This window comes from Mandrillus leucophaeus, unplaced genomic scaffold (assembly GCF_000951045.1).
Source record: "Mandrillus leucophaeus isolate KB7577 unplaced genomic scaffold, Mleu.le_1.0 Scaffold52, whole genome shotgun sequence".
NCBI lineage: Eukaryota > Metazoa > Chordata > Mammalia > Primates > Cercopithecidae > Mandrillus > Mandrillus leucophaeus.
Genome location: NW_012105586.1, coordinates 3,928,750 through 3,955,166, shown reverse-complemented (window position 1 = coordinate 3,955,166; position 26,417 = coordinate 3,928,750). Strand labels below are relative to the sequence as shown.

The 26,417-nt window shown below is 43.7% G+C and overlaps 1 protein-coding gene across 4 annotated transcripts in view; it reads left to right on the top strand.

The window, feature by feature from the left end:
* The window catches only part of PEX14 (peroxisomal biogenesis factor 14), a 184,533-nt gene that overhangs the window by 139,609 nt on the left and 18,507 nt on the right, over positions 1-26,417 (top strand). For 3 of the 4 annotated variants that reach the window (XM_011996615.1, XM_011996618.1, XM_011996617.1), the window contains one exon: positions 14,072-14,200. The exons of the other annotated variant lie outside the window; for it this stretch is intronic. In XM_011996615.1, coding sequence (XP_011852005.1) covers positions 14,072-14,200 — 129 coding nt within the window. The remainder of the gene's footprint in view (positions 1-14,071; positions 14,201-26,417) is intronic. 4 annotated transcript variants of the gene reach the window in all.

Here is a 26,417-nt window from a genome sequence, read left to right as displayed (position 1 = left end):
TACATTATAATTGAAATGCATGCCAGTACACGAAAGGAGGGGTGGAGGGAAAGTGTTCTATGTGCGAGGACTTTGGGGGAACGGTAAAATTTCTCATTTATATCACACTATAGTAAGTAAAGGATATATTGTGATGTCTAGGGCATTGGTTCGCAAGTGTTTTAGTCTCAGGACCCCTTTCACTCTTAATTGAGGATCTACCATTAGGCAAACATCCAGTAATTATTGTTGCAGACAAGTTCCATTGATGGGTGCTCAAATGAGAAGATGAAAGTTTGAAGAGAAAGAGCGAAGTGTCTTTTCCAAGCTGTGTATTAACTATGAAAGAAAAGATAGTAACTTTGCAGTAGAGAAATCCATCAGCAACCACCTTGTACAAGGTAATAGAGGGAAAAACTGAATTAAAAAGAAGACAGGAGAGAAAAGAGAGCACTAAACATGTCAAAAGGAAAACAAATTGTAATATGAAAGAGATAAACCCCCAAATTTCAGCATTTATGTTAAATATAAATGGAGTAAATACTCCATTAAAAGTGGTTGGTCAAGATTAGATTTAAAAGACTTGCTGCTTGCATCAGACTCAACTTTAGTATAAAGATATTTAAGGATTAAATGTCAAGTGATGGAAAAAGATATACCATGCAGACACTAACCACAAGAAACTCGGTACTAATACCAGACAAGGTGGTCTTAAAAGTAGAGTCAGAAGGCCAGGCGTGGTGGCTCACACCTGTAATCCCAGCACTTAGGGAGGCCCAGGTGAGTGAATCACCTGAGGTCAGGAGTTCAAGACCAGCCTGGCCAACATGGCAAAACCCTGTCTCTATACAGTGTTGCATGCCTGTAATCCCAGCTATTCGGGAGTCTGAGGCAGGAGAATCGCTTGAACCTGGGAGACGAAGGCTGCGGTGAGTGGAGATCGCACCACTGCACTCTAGCCTGGGCAACAGGGCAAGACCCCATCTCAAAACAAACAAACAAACAAAAGTAGAGTCAGAGATAGAAAAATTTCAGAATAATAAAATGGTCAATCACCAACAAGATGAACATTTCAAAATACTTACACACCTAATAAACATAACTTCAATATACGTAGAGCAAACCCGGACAGACCTGGAAGGAGGACTGGACAAATCTATCCTCATGGGGCGTTTCAAAACTTCTCTGTCCATGTTTGATAGTACAAACAGACAGAGCAATCCAGATTCCAACAGCACAATGAACAAACTTGCCTTATTACGTAGAATGCTGTACTCACTGAAGATGATAAACAAACAAAAAGTGTTCAGTCTCATTCGCTGTCAGAGAAATGCAAATTGAAATCAGAATATGCTATCCTTCACACCCACCAGAATGACTAAAATGGAAAAGACTGAGAACTCTGCTGCTGGGCGTGGGGCAGCCAGAGCTCTCCTGCTCTGCTGGTGGGAGTGTGAATTGCTGTGACCATTTTGGACATTGTTGGCAGTATCTGTTAAAGCTGAGAAGATGTGCACTCTATGATCGAGCATTTCCCCTCAAAAAGTATATCTAAGAATGTTGATAGCAGCATTATTCATAGATGGTCCAAAACTGGAAATAGATACATTCTTTTACTGTATAAGAATACAATACAACAATTTGAATGAACTGTGGCTACGTATAGCAACAAGGATGACTCTCGCAAGCATAATGTTGAACAAAAGGAGCCGTTTATCAAATAGTGCTTTCCATATTATCCCACACATATAAAATTCAAAAGCAAGCACACTGAATCTGTGGTATTAGAAGTTAGGTGGTGACTGGGAGGAGATGAGGGATGTTGCTAGAGGCTGTTACTCTATTTTTTGGTCTGAGTGGTGGTTACATAAGTGTGTTCACTATGGGAAAATTCATTAAGCTGTACACTTAAAATGTGCATGCTTTTCTGTATATATTCAATGCCAACAAAAGTTTACTTAAAATTATAATGAAGCTGTGCGTGCTGGCTCACGCCTGTAATCCCAACACTTTGGGAGGCCGAGGCAGATGGATCACTTGAGGCCAAGGCAGATGGATCACGTGAGGCCAGGAGTTCGAGACCAGCCTGGCCAACATAGTGAAACCCCGTCTCTACAAAAATACAAAAATTAGGGCTGGTGGCACACTCCTGTAATCCCGCCTTCTCGGTAGGCTGAGGCACGAGAATTGCTTGAACCTGGTAGGCGGAGGTTGCAGTGAGCCGATATGGCACCAGCCTGAGTGACAGAGTGAGATTCTGTCTCAAAATAATAATAATAATAATGAGACAATTTTTTAACCTTTCAGAATGGCAAAGATAAAAAGCTTGATAGCGTCATGTAGGCAAGGTTGAGGGAATGTGAGTGGGAAACAACCTGGAAGAAGGTTTGACAGGTCTTATTAAAATTAAAACTGCACACATCTGAGTCTATTCCTAGGGATATAGTTACACGTGAACAAGTGGTATATTCAGGGTCCTTTATTATGGCTTTGTTTGTAGGAGTAAATGTTCAGTAGGGGATGTTAAATAAATTATAGTACATCCATACCAACCATATAGCCATTAAATAGAATGAGAGGTTCTGTAGATGCTAATATGGAGTATCCTCCAAGATAACCTAATTAAAAATAGCAAAGTATAGAACAGCGTGTATAGCATACCATCATTTGTATAAAAATATACATACAGATGTACACACATATGTATACACACATTTTTTTTTTTTTTTTAAGAGATGGAGTCTCGGCCAGGCGCAGTGGCTCATGCCTGTAAGCCCAGCACTTTGGGAGGCCAAGGTGGGTAGATTATGAGGTCAGGAGTTCAAGACCAGCCTGGCCAAGATGGTGAAACCCTGTCTCTACTAAAAGTACGAAAAAATTAGCTGGGCATGGTGGTGGATGCCTGTAATCCCAGCTTCTTGGGAGGCTGAGGTAGAGAATTGCTTGAACCCAGCAGGCTAAGGTTGCAGTGAACCGAGATTGCACCACGGCGCTCCAGCCTGGGTGAAAGAGCGAGACTCCGTCTCAAAAAAAAAAAAAAAAAGAGATGGAGTCTCACTATGTTGCCTAGATTTGAACTCCTGGACTCAAGTAATCCTCTTGCCTCATCCTCCCAAGCAGCTGGGATTATAGGTGTCCACCAGTGTGCCCAGCTACATGTATGCTTTTTATATAAGAAACTTTAGCAGCAGTTGCCCCTGGAGGATGTAACAGGGTGGCAGGTGTGGGAAGGAGACTGACTCTTCACAGTAAGGTGGTCCCCCTTATCCATAGTTCTGCCTCTCACGGTTTCAGGTACCTGAGATCAACCAAAGTCTAAAAATGTTTAAATGGAAAATTCCAGAAATAAATGATTCATAAGTTGTAAATTGTGTGCCATTCTGAGTAGCTTGATGAAATCTCATGCTCTCCTACCTGGGATGTGGATCATCCTTTTGTCCAGTTTATCCATGCTGTGGACGCCTCCACCTGGCAGTCACTTAGTAGCCCTCACGGTGATCAGATCGATGGTCATGGTATCCAAGTGCTTGTGTTCAAGTAAGCTCTATGTTACTTAATACTGTCCCCATGTGCAAGAGTAGTGATGCTGGCAATTCAGATATGTCAAAGAGAAGCCGTAAAGTGCTTCCTTTAAGTGAAATGGAGAATGCTCTTGACTTAATAAGGAAAGAAAAAAAAATCATATGCTGAAGTTGCTAAAAATCTATTGTAAGAACAAATCTATCCATGAAATTGTGAAAGAGGAAAAAAAATTTGTGCATAGAATGTATAGAATTTTGTATTATCTGCGGTTTCAGGCATTCACTGAGTGTCTTAGAATGAATCCCCCCGCAGATAAGGGTGGGGTACTGTATACCCTTTTATATCTTTAGAACTTTATACAATACAAATATTAAATATTAATTTTTAAAATAATTGTTAAAAATCCCTTAGAAAAGGTGTTCTCTCAGTAAGTCCAGTAGAGCCCACATTTTCCTTCACACTGAAACAGATCTTTGGTTTAATACCAGATGACATAGTCTGCATCGCATACGAGTGCCAAGCTGTGTGGGAGAAAATAGCCTGTGACACAGTGCTCAGACTGCAAGGGTGTGTGGGAATGAGGTAATGAGGGCACAGCGGGTTCAAACATCCCATCTTGTGCTCACTGGAAGATGCAGCACTTGTGGAGTGAAATGGTGAGCCTGTCCCCACACCCACCAGGTGTAGTGTAATTTCCCTCTCTCTCCCCTGCTGAGCAAGTGTAAGTTGAATTCAGAGGGTAAGTTGAATTCAAGTCTTGAACCTCCTGGGCTGAAGCAATCCCCACCTCAGCCTCCCAAGTAGCTGGCACTACAGGTGTGCACCACCATGTCCAGCTAATTTTTGTAGGGTTGTTGTTGTTGTTATTGTTTGTAGAGATGGGGGTCTTACTGTGTTGCCCAGGCTGGTCTCAAACTCCTGAGCTCAAGCAGTCTGCCCGCCTTGGCCTCCCAAAGTGTTGGGATTACAGGTGTGAGCCACCGTGCCCGGCTGATGAATCGTCTTTCTGCATAAGTCTTTTACTACATTATTTTATTATTTCTTAGAAGCAAAATAAGTCAAAGGTATGAACATTTTTAAAACTCTTGTGATAGAGTGCTGAAGTGTCTTCCAAAGTTTCTCAGTTGCTCTTCCACGACACCCTCACTGGCATTGGCCATCCTCATGTTTAAAAGCAGTTTTTAATTTGAAGAAATCCAGTCTGAATAACTTTGCCAATACGTCTGAATGATAAGCTGAAAGTCAGAGATGTCAGTGTTACCTTTCAGCTTGAATGAGATTTGGAATATTCCACCCCCCGCCCCATGCTGTATAGAGTAGTGCTGAGGAGCCTGGGCCTGGGGTCTGAGCCCGGCCCTCCACCCTGCAGCAGAGAGAGCTCACATAGGCCAGTTCATGTCTGTGAGCCTCAGGCTCCTCCCCTGTAAATGGGGAGAATCAAGTGCCTACTTCTGGCACTGCTCGGAGGTGCCACAAAACTGTGAGCCTGCTAACAAAACCGTGAGCCTGCAAACAAAACCGTGGGCCTGCAAACCTTGTGTCGTGCCCCTCGGCGGGCCTGCACAGGGTTAGCGTGGAGCTCAAAGAGTTAAAGATGTAAAGAACTAAAACCCTCTGCTACATGTGGGCTGAATACACTTGGCCGTTACTTTGAGTGAAGAGTGGAAATATGAATGATTTGTGTGTGTGTGTGCGCACGTGCTTTTCTTTATTTTCCATGTTTTCTGCAGTTGACATGTTATTTTGTTATCTCTATATATATCTATATTATTCTATATACTCTACCTATTATACATTATAGACAGAGAAACAGACAAAACTCATTCAACATAAGAAACTGGGGGGAAGGGGTCCTAGGGAGGCTCCCATTTAACAGGTAGGGAAAATGAGATATCTTGCACTCTTACATTGCCTAGCAGAATAAGCACTCAAATATTTATGGATGTGGTTGAGTGCTACATATTTATCTCAATACTAATAATGTTGACAGTAGCAACCAATACCAGATTCATTTGAGCTACACAACTAGGTGGTGACAAAGTAATTTATGTATTGACCTATTAGGACATAGCATGTTTTCATGTGTTAATATCAGATTAATGTGAGGACTTGCAAGAACATCTGACGGCTGCATGGTAGCTGAAATCCTCAGGAAGTAAGCTGAATGCCAAATAATAGACCTTCTGATCACATGCTTAAGATTCAAGATGTAGAAGAAAACCCCAAAGGAACATTTATAACATCCAGCTGAGTGACTAAAGAGCGTGCCCTAGTGCACCAAACTCTTGTGAGAAGGTTTTCTTAAAGGAACAAAAAAATCTCCACCTTGATTTGTGTCCTATAGTGGAGTTGTTTCCCAAATCAGGCTGTTTCAAAGAACATATGAGACAGCGTATGGCTAGCCCTCCCATCCCAAAGCAAATGTTTGTTTTGTTGCAGTGATGGAAACATTTCCATTGGTGAAGCAAATATTTAGAGCTGAAAGAAACATTTGGGCAGCCAGGATGTGTCAAAATAGAACAGATGTCTGCCTTTTAAAAACACATTAAAAAAAAAAGCCACCTTGTACTTGGCTGCTGTGGTCGCAGCCACAATGGGTTAAGCAAGAAGTTAGAAATTGTGGACGTCTTTCTGTTATAATCCCAGCTCCTAGGCTTGGCTTTGTATCTTTTTCTGTCTTGGTTTTTCTCTTCCAGAAAATGGGGTTAACCATTGTAAGTGATTTTGTTCAGGATCAAGTCTGGTTGGTTCGTTCGTTTTCCCCAAATATTTTCTTTGTTCTTAAATTTATCTATTTGAATCAGAAATCTATTAACAGGGAACAAAATTCGTAAGGCTGTGCAGTGAAAAGTGTTCTTCGATCTCTGTTCGCCGGCGACTAGACTAGTCCTCTCTATAACCAGTGTTACCAGTTTCCTGTCCTCCTTTTCTTTCAGGTATATACACACTGTGTGTGTGTGTGCGTGTGTGTGTGCGTGCGTGCGTGTGTGTAGACTTCTCTGTACCCTTCACCTAGTTTTCCCCAGTGCTCCCGATGTTCTCTTTGGCTTTCTTCTTTCAGGGGTGTTGACTCTGAGAGTTTGCTTCTTTAAAATATGCAGACTGTGTCAAGTTGCACAGGGCAGCAGGTGTGTCAGGCTGCCCATGCTCCCTGCCCCCTGCCCCTGCCCAGCACAGAGAGCCTCGTGTGGGAATCCAGTTCTGGGGCTCACACGGGCTGTGGGCAAGTCCCTGCCCCCTCTCTCTGTCCCTTTTTCTTGATCTATAAAACAGAAGGAAGAAAAGGAAAAGAACAGGAGAGAAGTCAGATAAACTCCAGTTTTTCTTGTAGTTCTGAATTTCTTTCTTTGGTTGTCAAAGGCAAGTTGATTCCTTTTTTTAAACCACCCTTCATGACCTCTTCTGAAACAGGAGCAAGATTTAAGTATCACTAAAAGTGTTTGTCAATTTGACTTTTCCACGCATGCACAAACATACGTTTGGCTTACTTGGCATTTAAGGAGCAGAGATTCCTGATTACCATCCGCTTGGTCTTTAGGGACACAGTTTCTTCCTTAGGACCTACTCAGTATACTGTGGGAAGGGCTGACTTCTCTACCTGATGCCAAAGACCTGCTGTCTGTGGCAGCCACAACTATATTAATAACCATTATAACTATGTATAAACTGCTATTAATCCTCTGGAATTGATCAAATATCGAAAATAACGTCTCTTTGTTTTTGTTTCTAACTTAGCAGAGAGGGATTAAAAGAAAAAAGAAAAAAAAATCCTTTAGATTATATAGATCTAAAAATAGACATCATGGATGCTGATTGGAAACCCTCCCAGTCTTTCATATGAGAGATCTCAATTTGTGTTACATAGAGGGGCAGCTCACTTCTGTCTTGTTCACCAGTTATACTACTCCCCAGAGAAGCTCAATAAATTTTATAGGAAAGTTTCCTCCTTATGCGGAAGGAGCTAAGCTCAATGACTGGTGTGTCTGATATAATTTAGGGCTCCAAGGGAGTACGTCTGCCTTGTGGAATAACCTATCAAAAGTAAATGTACAGAAACTTTCGATCTTGGTTGATTTGGCTGTGTCATTGAAACTGCTGAGCACTGGACCCCGTGAACCCAGCCTGTCTGCTTTGGAATTAAACTGCTCCCCCAAACTCGCATTTAATTCGCTGCTCAAATGGCCTTCTGTGTGTTTCACTGGTAGTGGCTCCTCAGCTTGCCTGCTGCTGTTGCATGGTTTCCACCACTAGCCCTTTGAAACCTCCAAACTTGGACTTGGTTGAGTTTTTACATCCCTCTTTGCCTCCTCTGTTGACATTAGGAAAGCAGACCTGCCTTCTCTTTAGGCTTCCGGTGGAACAAACCTGCCAGCTTCTCAGTCTTTCAGCTAGCAGTGAAAGACATTTTGCACTGGCCTTTTTACTCAGTGATTTACACTGGGAGACGTCGCTGGGTGGTATCCAGTGTCCTTTTGTCTTTGTGTTTATTTTTCTTCCACATTTAATGTATTTAAAGGATATATTGTCTTTATGGTTCACTGGGATAAGGAGGGATTGGTGCAAGTTTTAATGAGAGGTGCCCCAGCTCTCTGTGTTGAGCTGAGAATTATCTTCTTGGTTAGATATCTTTCTTTCTTTCCTTAGGTGGCAGGAGGCAGTGTTTTGCTGCTTTTTGAAATAATGTTTCTGCCTAAACGATTTCTAGAAGGATACCGAGAGGACATTCAGCTTCAGGACATCATCAGCAACTTTTTCTCCTGTTGTTTGAACTTCCCTCATTTAAGGAGAGGGAAAAGTCTCATGTCTTGTTCTTGAATTTACATATCAATATTAAGATGATGGGAACCAGCCCCCCACCACTCCCCATCAGATCAATTCTTAGAAAAACTCTTTCATTCAGGGTAATGACATTTGGAACTAGTTTTCTCAGAAACTGTTTTCACTGCTTGGGAATAGTTAATCAGTGGAGGAAAAAGTGTTTGGCTTATTTGCTTAATATTTTAACCAAGTGAATTAGACAGGTTGGGGGGCTGGGGGAGGGGATAAGGAAGTGGGTGGGGGAGGCCCCATAAACAAGGTGATATATAATATTTTTTTTGTTCTCCTTTTAAATAAATACCGATCAGCTTTATGTTCAGAGACAATAGGAGCCGTTGGCTTAAATTTGCAGTTTACTGTATTTATGGCTGTAATATCAAGGTGCTGCCGTCGTAATTTCATGCCCCAATGAGAAGAGCAAGGTCGAAGCAAATGCTTCCATCGGCATCTGCTAACACACTAACTCATAAACAAGGCCCGGCTGGATCAGGTGGCACGGAATAATACAGGCTAATGAAATACAGCACAGCTTTCCATTACTGTTAGTTTTTACAGTGTCGTCATTACGTGTAATTTATGTTTAAAAAATTCAATTTTATACAAGGCACTGGGAAATAGGGGTCTCCAGGTCATCCCACGACTTTTAGAGGCTCTGAGAGTCCTTATTGTACTCTACTGTTCCAACAAAATGTTCATAAAGTAAAATAAAAATACCCTTTTCCCCTTCCCCTCCCTGAACCTTTTCTGAGAGAGTTGATTTTTTCTTTTAATTTGGGGAGTATTTTTAGCCAACTGTCTTCTCTGCCTCATCTCCTGCCAGAGTGTGCCGGGGCAGATAACTTAGTTGTTCTGAAAGAGGTGACCCCCTCTCAGTGTCTGTGAGTCCCAGATGAATTGGCCAAGTCCTAGAAATGGAGGGGCTGTGGAGCGGGGAGGAAGAGGTCTCAGTGACCAGCCCTTGACTGCCACCCTTTGCCGCTGGCCCCTTGGCCCTGTTCCCATGATCCCAGTCAGACGCCACATTTTTATAATAAAACTAGGGCTGAGCAGGAAGGCGCTGGCAGGAGTTCATTATCTTGCTTATTTTCAAACTCTTCCTAACCCTTCTGTCCTGGTTGTTGTTTGACCTGAAAGATGAAGAGAACACTGCTGTCTTCTGTCATCTGTCTTTCTGCTTCACCTGCATAGGGCCAGGCCCCGTGGCAGTGCCCAGCGGTCACTGGGGACAGTGCTGAGGTTAGTTATCCTGAGAAACCCTTGCACGGCCTGTCCCGCGGAGAAAAGACAGCCCTTCCGGGTCCCTGGTTTGAGTCGTGGGAAAGGACCCTAGGGCATCACAATCACAGCCAGTACCCTGCAGCTCACAAAGTCAATCAGTTTGGTTTTGTTTGCATTTGAACAGAAACCTTGAGAAAAAGAAAGCAAATTTGTTTATCTTCTAGGGGATAAAAATAGGCAAGTATGGCAGCCCTGCGGCCATGCAGGTCAGACACTGCAGCAGTGACACCGGGCTTTTATTAATCAATAGATGTAGCTCTCTTGTTCTGTCCTTTGAAAAAAAAGCCCACCCTGGAGAAGAGATGCTTGGCCCAGCTCCTACACAAGGGCAGGAGTCATCTCCTGGTCCGGGGAGCTCTTCCAGAGGTTTTTGCCAGTGGATTCTAGAGAACTGAGAGAACAAGAAGTCCGCCCCTACTCTGGGCACATGGAATCCTCCTTCAGAGAGTTTGGTTTGAATTGAGAGCTCTCAGTTTTGCATATCAGGCATCTATGATGTGAAAAGATGAAGTGGCCTCTTTACCTGTCAGAATCAGCCCACACCCTCTTCGCCTCCCCTCCTCTCAGAGAAGCTCCCTCGTCCCTTTCTCCTCCTTCTGACTAGAGCTAGTGAGTGGAGAGAGTAACTGAATGGGAATTTCTTAGTGTTATTCTCTATCAATAATAAATTTTAATTGTCAGTGCTGTAGACTGGGTGGCTGGGGGTTGGGGAGCTGGTAGCTCTTGAAAATCACCAAGTGGCAGAAAAGAAGTTATAGGAAGAACATCTAAAGGCTTGGTGCTAGTGGTATCAGGTAATGCATATTGATGCCTCAACTAAAAGAACATTTGGGGCTTTATGAAAATTGACAATTCTTCCAAAGGTAGCAGCTAAAGGAAGACTTAGATGAATAGAGGAGGGAGGAGGCTTGCAGGACGGCGAAGCCCTTTGCTTCCAGCTCTCTGCCTGCTCAGCCATTGCTCCGTCCCTCTGCGGTTAGATTATTCCTCGCAGATAGCAATCAACTGGAAGGAAGTGTGTGTGTCTAATTTGCATGAGATTATTTAAAACAAAAAAAAAAAGGTCTGCATTAGTCAGGGTAATGGTAAACAACGCAAAGAGAGATGCCTTTTATAATATAGCCTGTGCCTCAGCTTTCAGAGCCAAATATAATTCACTTACAATTGGCAGTTTCCTTTATTATTCCTTTTAACCTTTTGGATTCTGCAAGGTCTCAATCTAAGCTCAGCAGTTTGTCTTGGCAGGGGTGGGAAGGATGGGGCTAGGGCACCTGGATGTCCTATGTTGGCTCCATGGCAGCACTTTGACCCTGAGGGCGGGGTCATCACAGCACCAAGAGCCAATGACTGGGCAGATAACTAGTTGTGATCTGGAGACAGGTGGGTGTTCCCACTCAGTCTCCCTAAGTTCCAAATGAATCACCTGAGTCCTGTAAATGCAGTCCTGAAGCCGGCCAGCTCTGCCTAAGGTGGGGACATTCCAGAGGAAGATGACACCTAGGGAAGTCTGTGACAGGCATTTGGACTTGATTTGGGGTTAGAATATTAGAACGAGAACAAGACGAGGACATTCTATCTTTTCACTCTAGTATTGTTCAAAAAGCTGTCCAGGTATCATTTACAGATAGGAGCCAGGGGTTAAGTTCCTGTGTTGTTTCAATGTAGCCCCAAAACAATATTCACTGACTCCTTCCTGTAGATGAGAGTGGCGGGGTAGGGAGAAGAAAATGTAATCCTTCTGTGAAGCTCTTTAACAAGACTGAAGACTTAGGACATAGTTTGAATCTGTCATTTGATGTTTTATAACTCTGGTGTAGTGGAAAGTCACTGGGCTGAAGAGGGAGAGCCTTGAGTGCCCATCGCATCACCGCTCTCTACAAGTAGGATGTGGGGCATCGTTTTTACCCTCCTTGGGCCTCAGGTTTCTTATCTGTTAAATAAGGGCAGTGACCGGGATAATGGCCCGGCTCTGAATATGATTCAGTGAGATTGTTAAAACGCTTATTTTTTAAAAGAAGAGAAAGGATTCATTTACCATAACTAAATCAAAATCCTGACTCTTCCAGAGAACCAGGGATATCAGAATTTCAGCCAATATAAATTTTGAGCCTCAAATGATAAGGTCTCTGAAAAACAAGAGCTTGGAAGGAAGTACTGATGCCCTTTCAACTGTGGTCTCACTAGTGGGCTCGGCTGCGATAATGCAAGGAACATGTTTTATTAGGAAAATAGGCTTCATAAAAGCTCAGGGCCAGAGGGCAGAACTATGGGCAGGGAGTCCTGTCCCTTTAACCAGCTCTGGCTCTCAGGGCCGCAGCACAGCCTGTAGCTTACTGTATATTTCCCCAGTGTTAAACATTATTGTACTTGTTTATATTTGAAAGAGCCAAAAGGGAAAATGAGAATGCAACTGAATGCTCCTTTTGGGAAAATTATCCTCATTTGCAGCCAGCGGCTGACAAGGCACACGAACCACCAGGTTTATAAAATTCCGTAGTGTACCAGTGACCATCAGCCTGTGCTGACATCGCAGATGCTGCTTGCTTCTCTAATGGCTGATTATGAACTGGTTAAAACAGTGTCTTTCCCACTAGGGCTCCAAAAGGGGTTCCCCTTCTTATTTAGTAGGAGCGGTCGGCAGTCACTACACAAGCTGGAACCCGACAGGCACAAACTCAGGGTGGGTGTATTCTCTGTTGTTGCCTGGTGTGCCTGTTGGTCCCGTCCCTGTTCTTCTCGGGAGGTGAAATTATGGGTAAAGCAGTCCCTTTGCAGCAAGCACCCCCTCTCTAGCTCCACTGTACTGACGTTCAGCTTTTGTCTTTGGAAGGTGGTACGTGATGCGCTATGAACCCTGGAAGCATTTTCATCCTGCCCACCAATCTTTTGAGAGCATGGTGCTATCAGGGCAACCCGGTGGGTCTTCAGACTTCCCAGTGGTGTGGCCGTGCCTGCTCTTGGCCAGCTCCACTGTGTGAAGAGGGTAAAGAGGGGAACAGCTGCAGTTTTAAATGGGGACAGTCCTCAAATCCTCAGCACAGAGAAGGGAAAAAAGAGTCCAGAGCTGTTTAGAAAAGTTTGGGCATTTTCCTTTGACCGGCTGTGGTAGGGCATGAAAAGTTTGAGGGGTGGCTGTAGTCAACTCACATGCCAGTATGGTGCAGGGCAGAGCTGTGCTTTAAAGCATTAATCTGCACCATCTATTAGCCCCTAGGCACAGAGTATGAGGCACCATGCTTTTGAAGATGCTGATCCTCAGAACCTCCTTGTACTTCATCTACCCCCAGAGGCAAATATACCATGCTGTGGGCCTCTAATGGAGAGCTGCCGACCAGATGTGGAAAAGCTCTCGGCTCTAGTTTAAAAGCTCTGTGTTGCGGCTCGCTTGGATGTTGGGATTCCCGGAACAGCACGGGCCGGCCGAGTGGTCTTTTGCAGGCTAGCAGTGACCTCCCACCTGCTTTTCCCACTCTCAGCAGCTGCAGCGCCTCTGTACACACAGCTACTTCCTGAGCTGGCCCCGTGCGACCACTCCTTTCATACTTCAGCGCCACATTTCGTTCTGTTCTTTGGGTGGCTTGGGGCTCTCTTCCTCCTCCCAAGAGTCAGTGTCCCAAATTGGCTCAGACCCGGTGGAAATATCCCAGCTGTGTCCCCACTGGAAATGCGGCCTTCATGGGTTTTCATTTGCCTTTTATTCTTCTGTGGGCAAATCCTCTCCCCATGGCATAGCCACTGCAGATGGCGCCCTGCTACTTCCTGATGTCCCATGTATGGTGTGGTTTAGAGTGTTGGGAGGATTTTAAAAAGGGAAAAGAAAAACTAGCCAAAGGCAATACAGGCAGCGTATGATAGGCTAGAGTAATAATCATCTGAAAGTTTGGGCCTGGCCTTGTTTTGATCTGTTTTCTTGTTTTATTTTCTTCTTTACATTCTATATCCCATTCATACTAATCACAGTCAGTCCTGATTTTTCTTTTTATTTCTGCATTTGTCATAAAATAAAGCAAATTATTCCCGTCTTCAGAAACGATCTAGACTAATTAGTCGTCTCACCCAATAATTAGTTTTTTGTTTCCCTGTCTGTTTTCATGCATTATTGTTAGTTTTTTCCCCTCTTTTTTTTAACACTATTACAGATTAAAATGAGCCACATTTGCAGTTGATGGTATCTGTTTTCGGGGGAAGAATGGAGAATTGCAGTACGGAGCGACTTCAAAAGCAGCAATAAACTCAAGGATAAATTAAGGAAATTGAATGAGCCACATTTGGAAGCAGTGTTGAGGCTAATATTCTGTCGCTTAAGGTTAAATTGCAACTCAGAGAGGTTCCGGAGAATCTGAAATCGGGGAGGCAACTTACTAGGATGCAAGGCATTCTGTGGCTGTAAAGGTCTTTGCTCAGTGAAGATTCTGTTGCAGCTATGGACACTGGCAAAAGGTACTCACCTGCAATGATGTCCTCTTCTCCCCAGGACTGACAGATGAAGAGATTGATATGGCCTTCCAGCAGTCGGGCACTGCTGCCGATGAGCCTTCGTCCTTGGGCCCAGCCACACAGGTGGTTCCTGTCCAGCCCCCTCACCTCATATCTCAGCCATACAGTAAGTCACCCGCTCAAACTCCTGCTTAACCTTCATTGGGATTCAGGACTCTGGCCAAAGGGCAGTGTTTTGTATCTCCCAGACTTAGCAAACCGGGAGAAACTGGGAGCAGCAGAAAGCTCTTGGGTTTTTCCCAAGGAATGTGACACACCTCAGTCTTCTAGACAAACTTTTTAAAATATGTGACAAAGGTTTAAGAAGAGACAAGGGATCAGAATAAATGATTTTATTGTTGTTTCAGGTATTTTGGTTACATGCAGAAAACCTGTACAACTATTTATTGATTCTGTTCCCATCTCCTCATACCATTGCTTTTGAATGTTACTGTTTCACTAAAAACAACGTGAACATCTGACTCATGGGTGCATTCTTGTTTGCTCACTGCGATAACCTGTCTCCCAATTTTATTTTTTTAAGTTAATATTTGTAAGTTTAGGTCAGCCTCCATTTCCCTCCCTCCTTTGTCCTGGCTATACCTTGTACATTCATGTAGTAGCAGTCTGTTAGGGAATTTCAGGTTAAAACATAAAGGTCCTTTTTGAATGTTGCTTTTAATTATTATGTGAGATCATGACCCAAGAGGAGTCTTCCATTGTTCTTAAATGAAAGCTACTATAGGAATAAAGTTTCTTCAAGCGAGTTATAAATGTATACCTCCAAAATGCAGCCAGAAGCCCTCCTTGAAATCACTTATAAAAAGGCTAAAATTGACTACAAAGCTATGGAAAATAGCTCCATTTTGTTTCTTTAATGAAACTCAGCATTGGGCTGGGCACAGTGGCTCACACCTGTAATCCCTGCACTTTGGGAGGTTGAGGCAGGCAGATCACCTGAGGTCAGGAGTTCGAAACCAGCCTGGCCAACATGATGAAACCCTGTCTCTACTAAAAATACAAAAAATTAGCCAGATGTGGTGGCGGGCGCCTGTAATCCCAGCTACTCAGGAGGCTGAGGAAGGAGAATTGTTTGAACCCGGGAGGTGGAGGTTGCAGTGAGCCGAGATCGTGCCACCGCACTCCAGCCTGGGCAACAAGAGTGAAACTCTGTCTCAAAAAAACAAACAGGCCGGGCACGGTGGCTCACGCCTGTAATCTCAGCACTTTGGGAGGCCAAGGCGGGCGGATCACTTGAGATCAGGAGTTCGAAACGAGCCTGGCCAACGTGGTGAAACCCTGTCTCTACTAAAAATACAAAAAAGTTAGCCAGGTGTGGTGGCGGGTGCCTGTAGTCCTAGCTACTTGGGAGGCTGAGGCAGGAGAATGGCGTGAACCCAGGAGGCAGAGCTTGCAGTGAGCTGAGATCGAGCCATTGCACTCCAGCCTGGGTGACAGAGCGAGACTCTGTCTCCCAAAAAAAAAAAAATTAGCCATGCGTGGTGGCATGCGCCTATAATCCCAGCTCCTCCAGGGGCAGAGGCAAGAGAATCACTTAAACCCAGGAGGCAGAGGTTGCAGTGAGCCACAATCACACCACTGCACTCCAGCCTAGGTGACAGAGTGAGACTCTGTCTATAAATAAATAAATAAATAAACAAACTCAGCATTGGATCTGTAATCTCTCAAAATGCCTTTTCTATAATTGTCATTTTAATTGTTATTCTCAGAAGTTTTATTTTTTCAAAAAATGATTTAAAACTGTTAGATATCAGATTTTAAGGCCAGGCATGGTGGTTCATGCCTGTAATCCCAGCACTTTGGGAGGCAGGCAGATCATGAGGTCAGGAGTTCAAGACCAGCCTGGGCAACAAGAGCAAAACTCCGTCTCAAACAAACAAGCCGGGCACGGTGGCTCACGCCTGTAATCCTGGCACTTTGGAAGGCCAAGGCAGGCAGATCACTTGAGGTCAGGAGTTCGAGACCAGCCTGGCCAACGGGGTGAAACCCTGTCTCTACTAAAAATACAAAACATTAGCTGGGCACGGTAGCAGGCGCCTGTAATCCCAGCTCCTCGGGGGGCTGAGGCAGGAGAACTGCTTGAACCCAGGAGGCGGAGGTTGCAGTGAGCCAAAATCGTGCCACTGCACTCTAGCCTAGGTGACAGAGCGAGAGACTGTCTCACAAAAAAAAAAAAAGAAAAAAAAGAAACTCAACATTGGATCTGTAATCTTTCAAAATGCCCTTTCTGTAATTGTCATTTTAATTATTATTCTCAGAAGTTATATTTTTTCAAAAAATGATTTAAAACTGTTAGATATCAAATTTTAGGGCTGGGCGCGGTGGCTTATGCCACTAATCCCAGCACTTTGGGAAGCCAAGGCGGGCGGATCGTGAGGTCGGGAATTCGAGACCAGCCTAGGCAACAAGAGTGAAACTCCATCTCAAAAAAACAAACAGGCCGGGTGCGGTGGCTCACACCTGTAATCCCAGCACTTTGGGAGGCCAAGGCAGGCGGATCACTTGAGGTCAGGAGTTTGAGACCAGCCTGGCCAACGTGGCAAAACCCCATCTCTGATAAAAATACAAAAATTAGCCAGGCGTGGTGGCAGGTGTCTGTCTTCCCAGCTACTCAGGAGGCTGAGGCAGGAGAATCGCTTGAACCCAGGAGACGGAGGTTGCAGTGAGCCGAGATCATGCCATCGCACTCCAGCCTGGGCGACAAGAGCAAGACTCTGTCTACAAAAAAGTGTTAGATATCAGATTTTAAAAGGCATATTTTAAAATGACAGATTTGTTTTGATCCCCCAGCACCTGGTCTGAAGCTACCTTCTTCCCTCACCTCAGCACTCCCTTCATCCAGCTCAGCTGCAGCCAGGCAGGTGTGATCTTGGCGGTAGAGCCAAAAAGGCCTTCCCTTCTCCAGACTTGCTGAAGAGCCAGCCAGTGGGCTGGAATCTGCTGTCTGTGTTATGGATCTTATTTAGAAATCTCCTCCTTTGGCTGTCCGCATAAGGCTGAATGGGGGAGGCCAGGGAGTGTGTGCTCAAGTGTGTCAGTCTGTCAGTGCCTTGCCTGGGTGACCCACTGCAGGGAGTGGTGAGCCTTGTCCTGTATTCAGGCTACTGGGTTAGCACCTGTGACTTGTCAGCTTGGGGCTCCTTTCTCCTTCCTGGCCAGCATTTTTTCCAATCCATTGTAGTTGCTTTGGGTCCTAAGCTGACTTTATGTGCTTCTTTTTAACCAAAGGCTGAGTCTCCACACTTTTTCTTTAGCTGTGTCCCTGGGCCCAGCCATGTAATGGGATTTGTTGATGATAGGCAGTGGCAGCTGGGGTGCAGAATTTTCTAAGATGCACATCTGTTCTATTCCAGCTGTTTCCTCCAGTGGCTTAATACAGAACAGGTCTCTCGGCTACTTGGAAACTTCTTACTCAGAACAAATTGTTCTGGTCGATCACAGAGTTGGCCTAAAACGTCAGGTGTTTACCTACTTTCCATAGACACAAAGGGTTAAACCGCTAGTCTTTCTGAAAGAGACAAAAGAATGGGATGGGGAGGGGCAGTTCAGTTATTTAAATCATTCTCATGTCCAGATCGTTCTGAGAAAAAGCATTACACGTTGAGGTATATAGGTAGGAATATTTTTAAGAGCCTCCCAGCCCTAAAAATAAAATACATGTTCTTAGACACAGACTCCTTCCTGCTTTGACACTAGTGTAAAAACAATGGTAATGATAATTTTAAATACCTGAAGTTTTTAGTTGTCATCACTGAGCTTCATTCTTCTCGTCCCGTTACACTGCTCTTCTCAACTCCGGGGGTCACTCTACCTCTTCACTTCTGTACTTTTGCCAAGAGGTGTCAAAACTGCTTAAAAAAAAAAAAAGCTTGATTTTGATTAATATAGAGAAACAAGACTTTGCCTGACTGATAATAAAACTGATAAATGACATTTGAATTACTTGTAGCGGTAATTTATTACATAAAATATCTTTTATTTGACATGCGATTAGTTGCTGGAAGCATCACTCAATCTGACTAGTTTAAACATGCTCTAAAATGAACCCCAGTAAAAACCAGGGCTGTCTGCTGCTGGCGTTATGAAATATACTAATCCTGGAGTGAGGGAAAAATCTGACTTTAAATATTTAAATGATTAATTGGGTTTATATATTTTTTTTTACCTTTCTAACCCCCTTAATTACAAGCAAACTCAGGGGAGTTTCTGAACTAGGTGCGCAATCTGCATGCTTATCACTGAGGCATTGTCTGCGTCTGGGAGGGATTTATGGCCTCCGTTCATGTGTGTTCCTGCTGATTTTACACCTAGATCCCCAGCAGCCCTTTCCTTCCCATTTCTTGGCTTTTTACGGACATTCCATCTCTGAGCCCAAGCCTAGAAAATGGGATCCCCTGGGCCTAGCCCCAAACACTCAGGTCTCAGGGTAGGGTAGCTTTTCCAAGACCACCCCAGGGAGCCCAGTGCTCTTCACCTTTGAACTTGCTGGCCCACCTGCTCAGTGGCAGGTGTGCCACTGGATGCCTTTTTTGGCATCTCTGTTCTTTGGTGAATGTGGTTGACTTTGAGATGTTAGCAAATGCCAGTGTTGGCAGAGAGAATGTAGAGACCTGCCCGAATAGTAACAGTTCAATTTCTCAGTATTTTTATTAACCGTCTACTATACGCTCAGTACGGTATCATGAGAGAGATCCAAAACCTGATCTTTAAGCATCTTGCCAGCTCTTTGGGAAAGATAAGATAAACTCTTCAGAAAAGGATAATAATATAAGATGTTGTGATTTAATGCCAAAATTAATTATACAGACAAGAAATTCTGAAATTCTGAAATACAGAAAAGAGAAGAATTAATGTGGGCTAGAGTCAGGGAAGGCTTTTGTGAAAGTGATAGGAGGTTGGCACCAAGGGGAAGCTTGGTGTCACCTGGTGTGAGCATAAACCAGTGTTCTCGGGGGTTAGAAGAAAGTTGGTACAGTTCAGGAGAAGTCAGGCTGTGATTCGAAGGAAGATTTGACATTCTCCATTTCTCATTTTGGTTTCTTCTTGTCTGGCTTTACATCAGGCGTCAGTGCATGTGTATAGGTGCAGGCCTAGCCCAGTCCTGAGCAGACGCCTGATAAATGCTGGTTGATTGATTCACGCCAAGCTGATTTGTCTTCTTCCTCCCAGAGAGACAAGAAGCTTTGAGATATAAACAGGACCAGTGTAAATTTTGTAGGGTAATAATTTCTTCTTAGATTTGAACATTTTCCCTCCACTGTCTTTGATAAAACAATTTAAGCCCCTTCAAAGACGAACTAGAGCTTCAGTTGCCTCTTCTTAAAATAGGATGTCAGTGTCTGAGACCCGTGAAAGGTTTTGAACCATTTGATTAGCTATCCTGAGAGAGAGTGAGTTATTCCTCTGTTTACTTCTTTTATAGCCCTGTGTAGTAACATAAACTTATCTGTGATTATCTTAATTCACTGAGCAAGCATTGTTATTGAATGCCTACTGTGTGCCAGACCCCTGGGCTAAAGAGATTAACAAGGCCTGGTCACTCTCTCTGGTTGCTCCTGTCTGGTAGGAAAGACGGTTAGGCCAACACAGCAGAGCCTGTCAGGTGACCCCGGTGAAGACGATGACACAAGAGGTGATGAGAAGCTTCAGAGAGTAGATGTCTAACTGGATGTGGCGGGCTGATTGGTTCAGTGATCAGACAGAATAGACAAGAGCATTCCAGGCTAACACAAAAGCATACAGATGTGAAACTGATGAATTTAAGAAATTCCAGGTTGTTGGATGTGGCGCCTGTAATCCCAAATCTTTGGGAGTCCGAGACGGGAGGAGCACTTTGAAGCTAGGAGTTCAAGACCAGCCTGGGCAACATAGTGAGATGCCATCTCTTTAAAAAAATTTAAAAACCAAAACTAGCCAGGCATGGTGGTGCATGTACTTGGGAGGCTGAGGTGGGAGGATTGCTTGAGCCCAGGAGGTTGAGTCCGCAGTGAACCATGATTGTACCACTGCACTCCAGCCTGGGCGCCAGAGCAAGGCCCTGTCTCTAAAAAACCAAAACGAAAGAAAGAAACTCGGGGTTGTTCAGAGTGGCTGGAGCATGAGATGAGAGAGTCAGAAGAAATAGCTGGAGAAAGGGTGGTTCTGTCAACCCCGACAGAGGACAGCCAAAAGCACAGTGATGTTTTACTTTGAAGTGTATCATCTAATTATTTTTGTGGCCATACTACCTATTTGACCATTTTATTCTTAGACTAATATTAAAATTATTTGTGTCATCTCGGCAGGTGCCATGAGGTTAGTTAGGGGAGACATTGGCGGTTGGGGGGACATCGGCCGGAGGTTATTTTTCCTGTGCCAAGCCTGTAATGCCCACCCTGTGTGCTCATTGCTGTTCTTCAGGGTTGGGCCAGCACTGACTTCTCCAGGGAGTCTTTCCAGTGCCGACATTCTGACTTGGAGGAAAGCTCCCCGCAGGCCCCTAGACTCCCCACCCCGCCCCACTGCACTTAAACCTTTGTACCAGTGTCTCCCCTACTAAACTGTGAGTTCTGAGGCTTAAAAAAATCTAGTGGCCTGAGGCTGTAACTGAGCAGGTGTTCTAGAAATGCTTGTGGAATGGATAAACAGGGGTGGAAACGTGCTGGAGAATGGAAGGGCTGCCATGCGGGCGAGCTGCCCTGATGACCGGTCCATGATGTGGTGTGTGAGCTCAGCTGGTACAGACTGCTCTGGGTGGGCTATGGAAGAAGTAGGGGATGGGACCCGCCTTCAGGAGCTGCTGTTCATCCTAGAAGGAAGCCCTCCATTGCTTGGAGAAAGGCAGGGAAGACCATCCCATGTCACCTTGCATGGTGAGAATGTCGAGAGCTTTCAGAATTTGAGAACAAAGGAAATTCCCAGAACGCTAGTCTTAGGCAAGGCTTTCTGGAAGGGGCAGGACTTGAACTGGCTTTGGAGATCAGTCAGCCATAAGGCAGACCCAAGGCGTCAAGGAAGGCATCACTGTGGAGAGGGAACAGCAAAGGTCCAGGGCCAGGGTGGCCTGTGCGTAAATGATACGGAGGTGACAGTAAACAGAAAGCATGCGTGGGCAGCCTCCGTGTTCCCATCAGAAAGCAAAATAGCAAATGTCACCTCCACCTCTCTCTGTCTCTTCCATTTCTCTCTCATGCTTCCATTTCTTTCTCTTCTGGTTTAGCAGACAAATCTCTCTTTTTGCTACCTGAAAGTTACTGGTTTGTATATGAAGAAAGTATTTCTCTAATTTTGAGGAAATTGTGTTTTCTTTTGTCCGTGGTGCCGGTTTGGATTAGCAAGCACCCTCTCCATTTTGTTGCTGTGTGTTCTGCCTGGTGTGGTGCCATGTAGGGGCCGGATAAATGTCATTTGCGGATGTTGAAGAGGGCAGGTATCACGGGAAGGAACTGAAATGAAGCTATCCTTTCCTTAGGTTTCTTGGACCAGTAAAAGTCTTTGGTGTGGATGGTAGTTAGGATTCTGGCTGTGCTGACAGTGTGTTCGTTTTAGAAAATTCTGCTACAGGTGACAGAAAACTCCGAAAAAGAGTGGCTTAAATAAATAGAAGAATTTTTCTCTATTACATAGACGTAGGCGGCCCAGGCTGCCAGGAGGCTCTGTGGTCTGCAGGGACTCTGCTCTGCCTCACTGCTCTGCATTTCTGACTGGCTGGCATCCGTCTCGTGGTGCAGTGTGAATGCTTCAGCTCCAACTATCCCACCTGCTGTCCAGCCAGTGAGAGCAGGGAGAAGGCAGGAAAAGGGCAGGCTGGCTTCTAAGGACGCCTCTTGGAAATTGCTGACGTCACTTCCACGTTCTCCCCATTGGCTGGATCTTGCACAGCCATCCTTGCCTGCGAGTAAAGCTGAGATGTAGTCCTGATCTCGGAAGCACATGTCCTCAACTTTCCACATCCCATAGGAGGTTTGAGTTCTGGTAAACACTAGGTTTAGGATAATGGTTACCTCTGGGCTGGGGAGGAACACATGGCTAGCTTCAGTGGTGTCTGGAAAGTTTTAGCTAGTAAATTAGGCAGGTTTAGAATCGCTCATTGTATTCCTGTTCTTATAACTTAAATAAATGTTATATTCTTTTGTATGTATCAGATATTACAGGGTACATGTTTTAAAGTTGCATTGGAATTCTCAGGTCTGGGTTCTTCTCTTGGTCCCAGCTGCAAGCTGTGCAGAGAGAAAACTCAGAGCCTACACCACTGGGTAGTGTTCCCAAGCACTCCTGACTTCCTATAGCTCTTTTTTTTTTTAAAAAAAATTCTGAATGGATTTTATTTTTTAAAAGTCAGTCTTATTGAGGTGTAACTTACCTAAAATAAAATGCACCCATTTTCATTGTACAATTTGAGTTTTGATAAGTGTACCTTTCCATATAACCATCACCACATGATAGAACATTTCCAATACCCTGAAAGGCTCCCTTGTGTCCCATTTCCAGTCAGTCCACCCCTCCTTGATCCTGGCTTGAGGGCAACCACTGATCTACTTTCTATTACTATCTATTAGATTTTTTCCTAGAGGTTTTTTTTTTTTTTTTTTATAAATGGAATCATACAGTATGTACTCTTTTGTTTCTGGTTTGTTGTTGTTGTTGTTTTTCTGCTCAGTGTAATGTTGCTGAGACTCACCCAAATTGCCGTGCCCATCCGAAGCTTTTTCCTTTCTACCACTGGGTGAGTGGTGTTCCATTGTGTGGATGCACCACCGTTTGTTTATCCGTTCACCAGTTGATGGACTTTGGGTTGTTTCCAGCTTTGAGCTATTACGAATAAAACTTTTGTGAACATTCGTATACAAGTCTTTGTATGTTTTTATTTCTCTTGGGTGAGCGCCTAGAAGTAGAATTGCTGGTTTATATGTTAAGTGTATGTTTAACTTTATAAGAAGCTGCTAAACTGTTTTCTGGAGTGGTTGCATCATTTTACCTTCCCACCAGCAATGTTTGAGTGTTCTAGTTGCTACATATCCCCAACAGTTGGTCTTCTCGTCTTCTTTTTAAACAATTTTATTATGTATATGCTGGTATCTCATGGTGGTTTGGGTTTATATTTCTTTGATGACTGATTAGGTTGAGCCTCTCTTCGTGTGTTTATTGTCTGCTTGCATATCTTTCTTGTGAAGAGTCTGTTTCAGTATTTTGCCCGTTATTAATAGTCTTCTTACTGAGATGAATGAGATTTTTAACGTATTCTGGATTCAAGTCGTTGGTCAGATACATGTATTACGAGTATTTCCTCCCAGTCTGTGGCTTGCCTTTTTATTTTCTTAACATATCTTTTGAAGAGCACATGATTTTAATTTTGATGACATATATTTATCTTTTTTTCCTTTCATGATTCATCATGGTTTTTGCATCCTAAAGAAGCCTCTGTCTATCCCAAGGTTGAAGAGACTTTATCCTATATTGTTTTCTAGGAGACACTGTCTCACTCTGTCACCCAGGCTGGAATACAATGGCCTGATGTTGGCTCACTGCAACCTCCACCTCATGGGCTCAAGTGATCCTCCTGCTTCAGCCTCCCAAGTAGTTGGGACTACAGGCGTGTGCTACCACACCCAGCTATTTATTGTATTTTGTGGAGAGATGGGTTTTCACCGTGTTGCCCAGGCTGGTCTTGAATTCCTGGGCTCAAGCAATCTGCCCGCCTTGGCCTCCCAACATGCTGGGATTACAGGCATGAGCCACTGCGCCCGGTTTATAGCGTTAGTTTTTATGTTTAGGTCTGTGATCTATTCTTAGTTAATTTTCGTGAACAGTGTGAGGTGAAGGTCAAGGTTTATTTCTCCCCATATGGATATCCAGTTGTCCTGTACCTTATGTTCAAAAGATTATCTTATCCCCATTGAGTTACATGTCTCTTTATAAAAAATCAACTGACAGCTGGGCGCGGTGGCTCACGCCTGTAATCCCAGCACTTTGGGAGGCTGAGGAGGCGGATCACCTGAGGTCAGGAGTTCGAGACCAGCCTGGCCAACATGGTGAAACCCCGTCTCTACTAAAAGTACAAAAATTAGCCAGTTGTGGTGGTGGGCGCCTGTAATCCCAGCTACTCGGGAGGATGAGGCAGGAGAATCCCATGAACTCTGGAGGCGGAGGTTGCAGTGAGCTGAGATTGCGCCATTGTACTCCAGCCTGGGTGACAGAGTGAGGCTCTGCCTCAAAAATAAATAAATAAATAAATAACATTTTGTATAAATGGAAACATATAGTATGTAGACTTTTGTGTCTGGTTTCTTTACCATAGCATAATGGTTTTGAGGTTGATTCATGCTTTTATATACATACATATGTGTGTATATATACATATTTATATAAATACATATAATTATATTCATATATAGTTTATATATGTATTTCTATATTATATGTAAATATGTGTAATATGTATTTGGAGAATACATAGAAAAGGAATGAACTGTTTATGTCTATCTGGTGATTATGATTCATGGTTTTTGCATCCTAAGAAACCTTTGTCTACCCCAAGGTTGAAGAGACTTTCTCCTGTGTTGTCTTCTAGGAAGGTTTATAGTGTTAGTTTTTTGGAGACACCATCTCACTGTTGCCCAGAGTATATTTATTATATGTTTATATATATTATACACAGATATATATAACTTTACATATATAGAGAGAGAGAGAGGGAGAGAGGTCATTTTCATTGCTGAGTTGTATTCCAGAGGTCAGTGGACTTTCTCTTTTTTTTTTTTTTTTTTTTTGAGATGCAGTTTCACTCTTGTTGGCCGGGCTGGAGTGTAATGGCGTGATCTCGGCTCACCGTAACCTCTGCTTCCCGGGTTCAAACAATTCTCCTGCCTCAGCCTCCCAAGTAGCTGGGATTACAGGCATGTGCTACAACGCCTGGATAATTTTGTATTTTTAGTAGAGACAAGGTTTCTCCATGTTGTTCAAGCTGGTCTCGAACTCCTGACGTCCTGACCTCAGGTGATCTGTCCGCCTTGGCCTCTCGAAGTGCTGGGATTACAGGCGTGAGCCACTGCCTGGACTTTTTCTTTAAAGGGGTGTATTTTAGACTTTATGAACCACATATGTCTCTGTCACATGTTTTCCATCTCACCTTTTCCTCTTCTCCCTCCATCCTTTTTCCTCTTTCTCCTCCTTCTTCCTCTTCCTGTTCTCCCTTTCCCACGACCACAATTCTTTAAAAATTTAATAACCAGGCTGGGTGCGGTGACTCACGCCTGTAATCCCAGCATTTTGGGAGGTGAGGTGGGTGGATCACTTAAGGTCTGGAGTTTGAGGCCGGCCTGGCCAACATGGTGAAACCCTGTCTCTACTAAAGATACAAAAATTAGCTGGGCATGGTGGCATGCCTGTAGTCCCAGCTACTTAGGAGGCTGAGGCAGGAGAATCACTTGAACCCAGGAGGTGGAGGTTGCAGTGAGCTGAGATTGCACCATGGCACTCCAGCTTGGGTGACAGAATGAGACTGTCCCCCCAAAAAATAAAAAAAAAATTAATAACCATTCTTAGCTCATGGCTGTATAAAAATAGGCTAAAGTAGGATTGGCCAACTGACTATAGTGCTAACTTTTGTTGCTCCATGTACCACAATTTCTTTATCTGTTGACCAGTTGGTAGTCATCTGGCTTACTCCCAGTTTGGGGCTATTATGAGTAAAGTTGCTGTGAACATTGATGTATAAATCTTTATGTGCACTTATACTTTTCGTTTCCTAGGAGTGGAATGACTTAGTCACATGTTAGGTCCATGTTTAACTTTAGAAGAAACTGTCAAACTATTTCCCAAAATGGTTATAGCATTTGTCTCCCCATCAGCAATATGTAAGAGTTTCAGTTGCTCCATACCTTTGGCAACACCCAATAGTCTCATTTCTGAACTTAGCCATTCTAATGTGTATGTAATAGAACCTTATTGTACAGTACTTATAATTTGGATTTCCCTAATGACTAATGACATCAAGCATATTTTCATGTACTTATTAGCCATTCATGTATATTTTGTAGAGTCTTTTCCAATCTTGTGCCCATTTTAAAAGCTACTTTGTCTTTTTATTATTGAATTGTCAGAGCTCTTTATATATTCTAGTTACAAGTCGTTTATCAAATATATGTTTGGCAGATATTTTCTCCCAGCCTATGGCTTGTCTCTTCATTTTCTTGACAGTGCCTTTCGAAAAGCAAAAGCTTTAAATTTTGATGGTGTCATTTGATCATTTTTTTTCCTTTTTGGTTCATGCTTCTTATATCGTAAGATATTTTTGTCCAGATTTTCTTCTATGCTTTCTGTTTTCTTACAGAAGTTTTATAGTT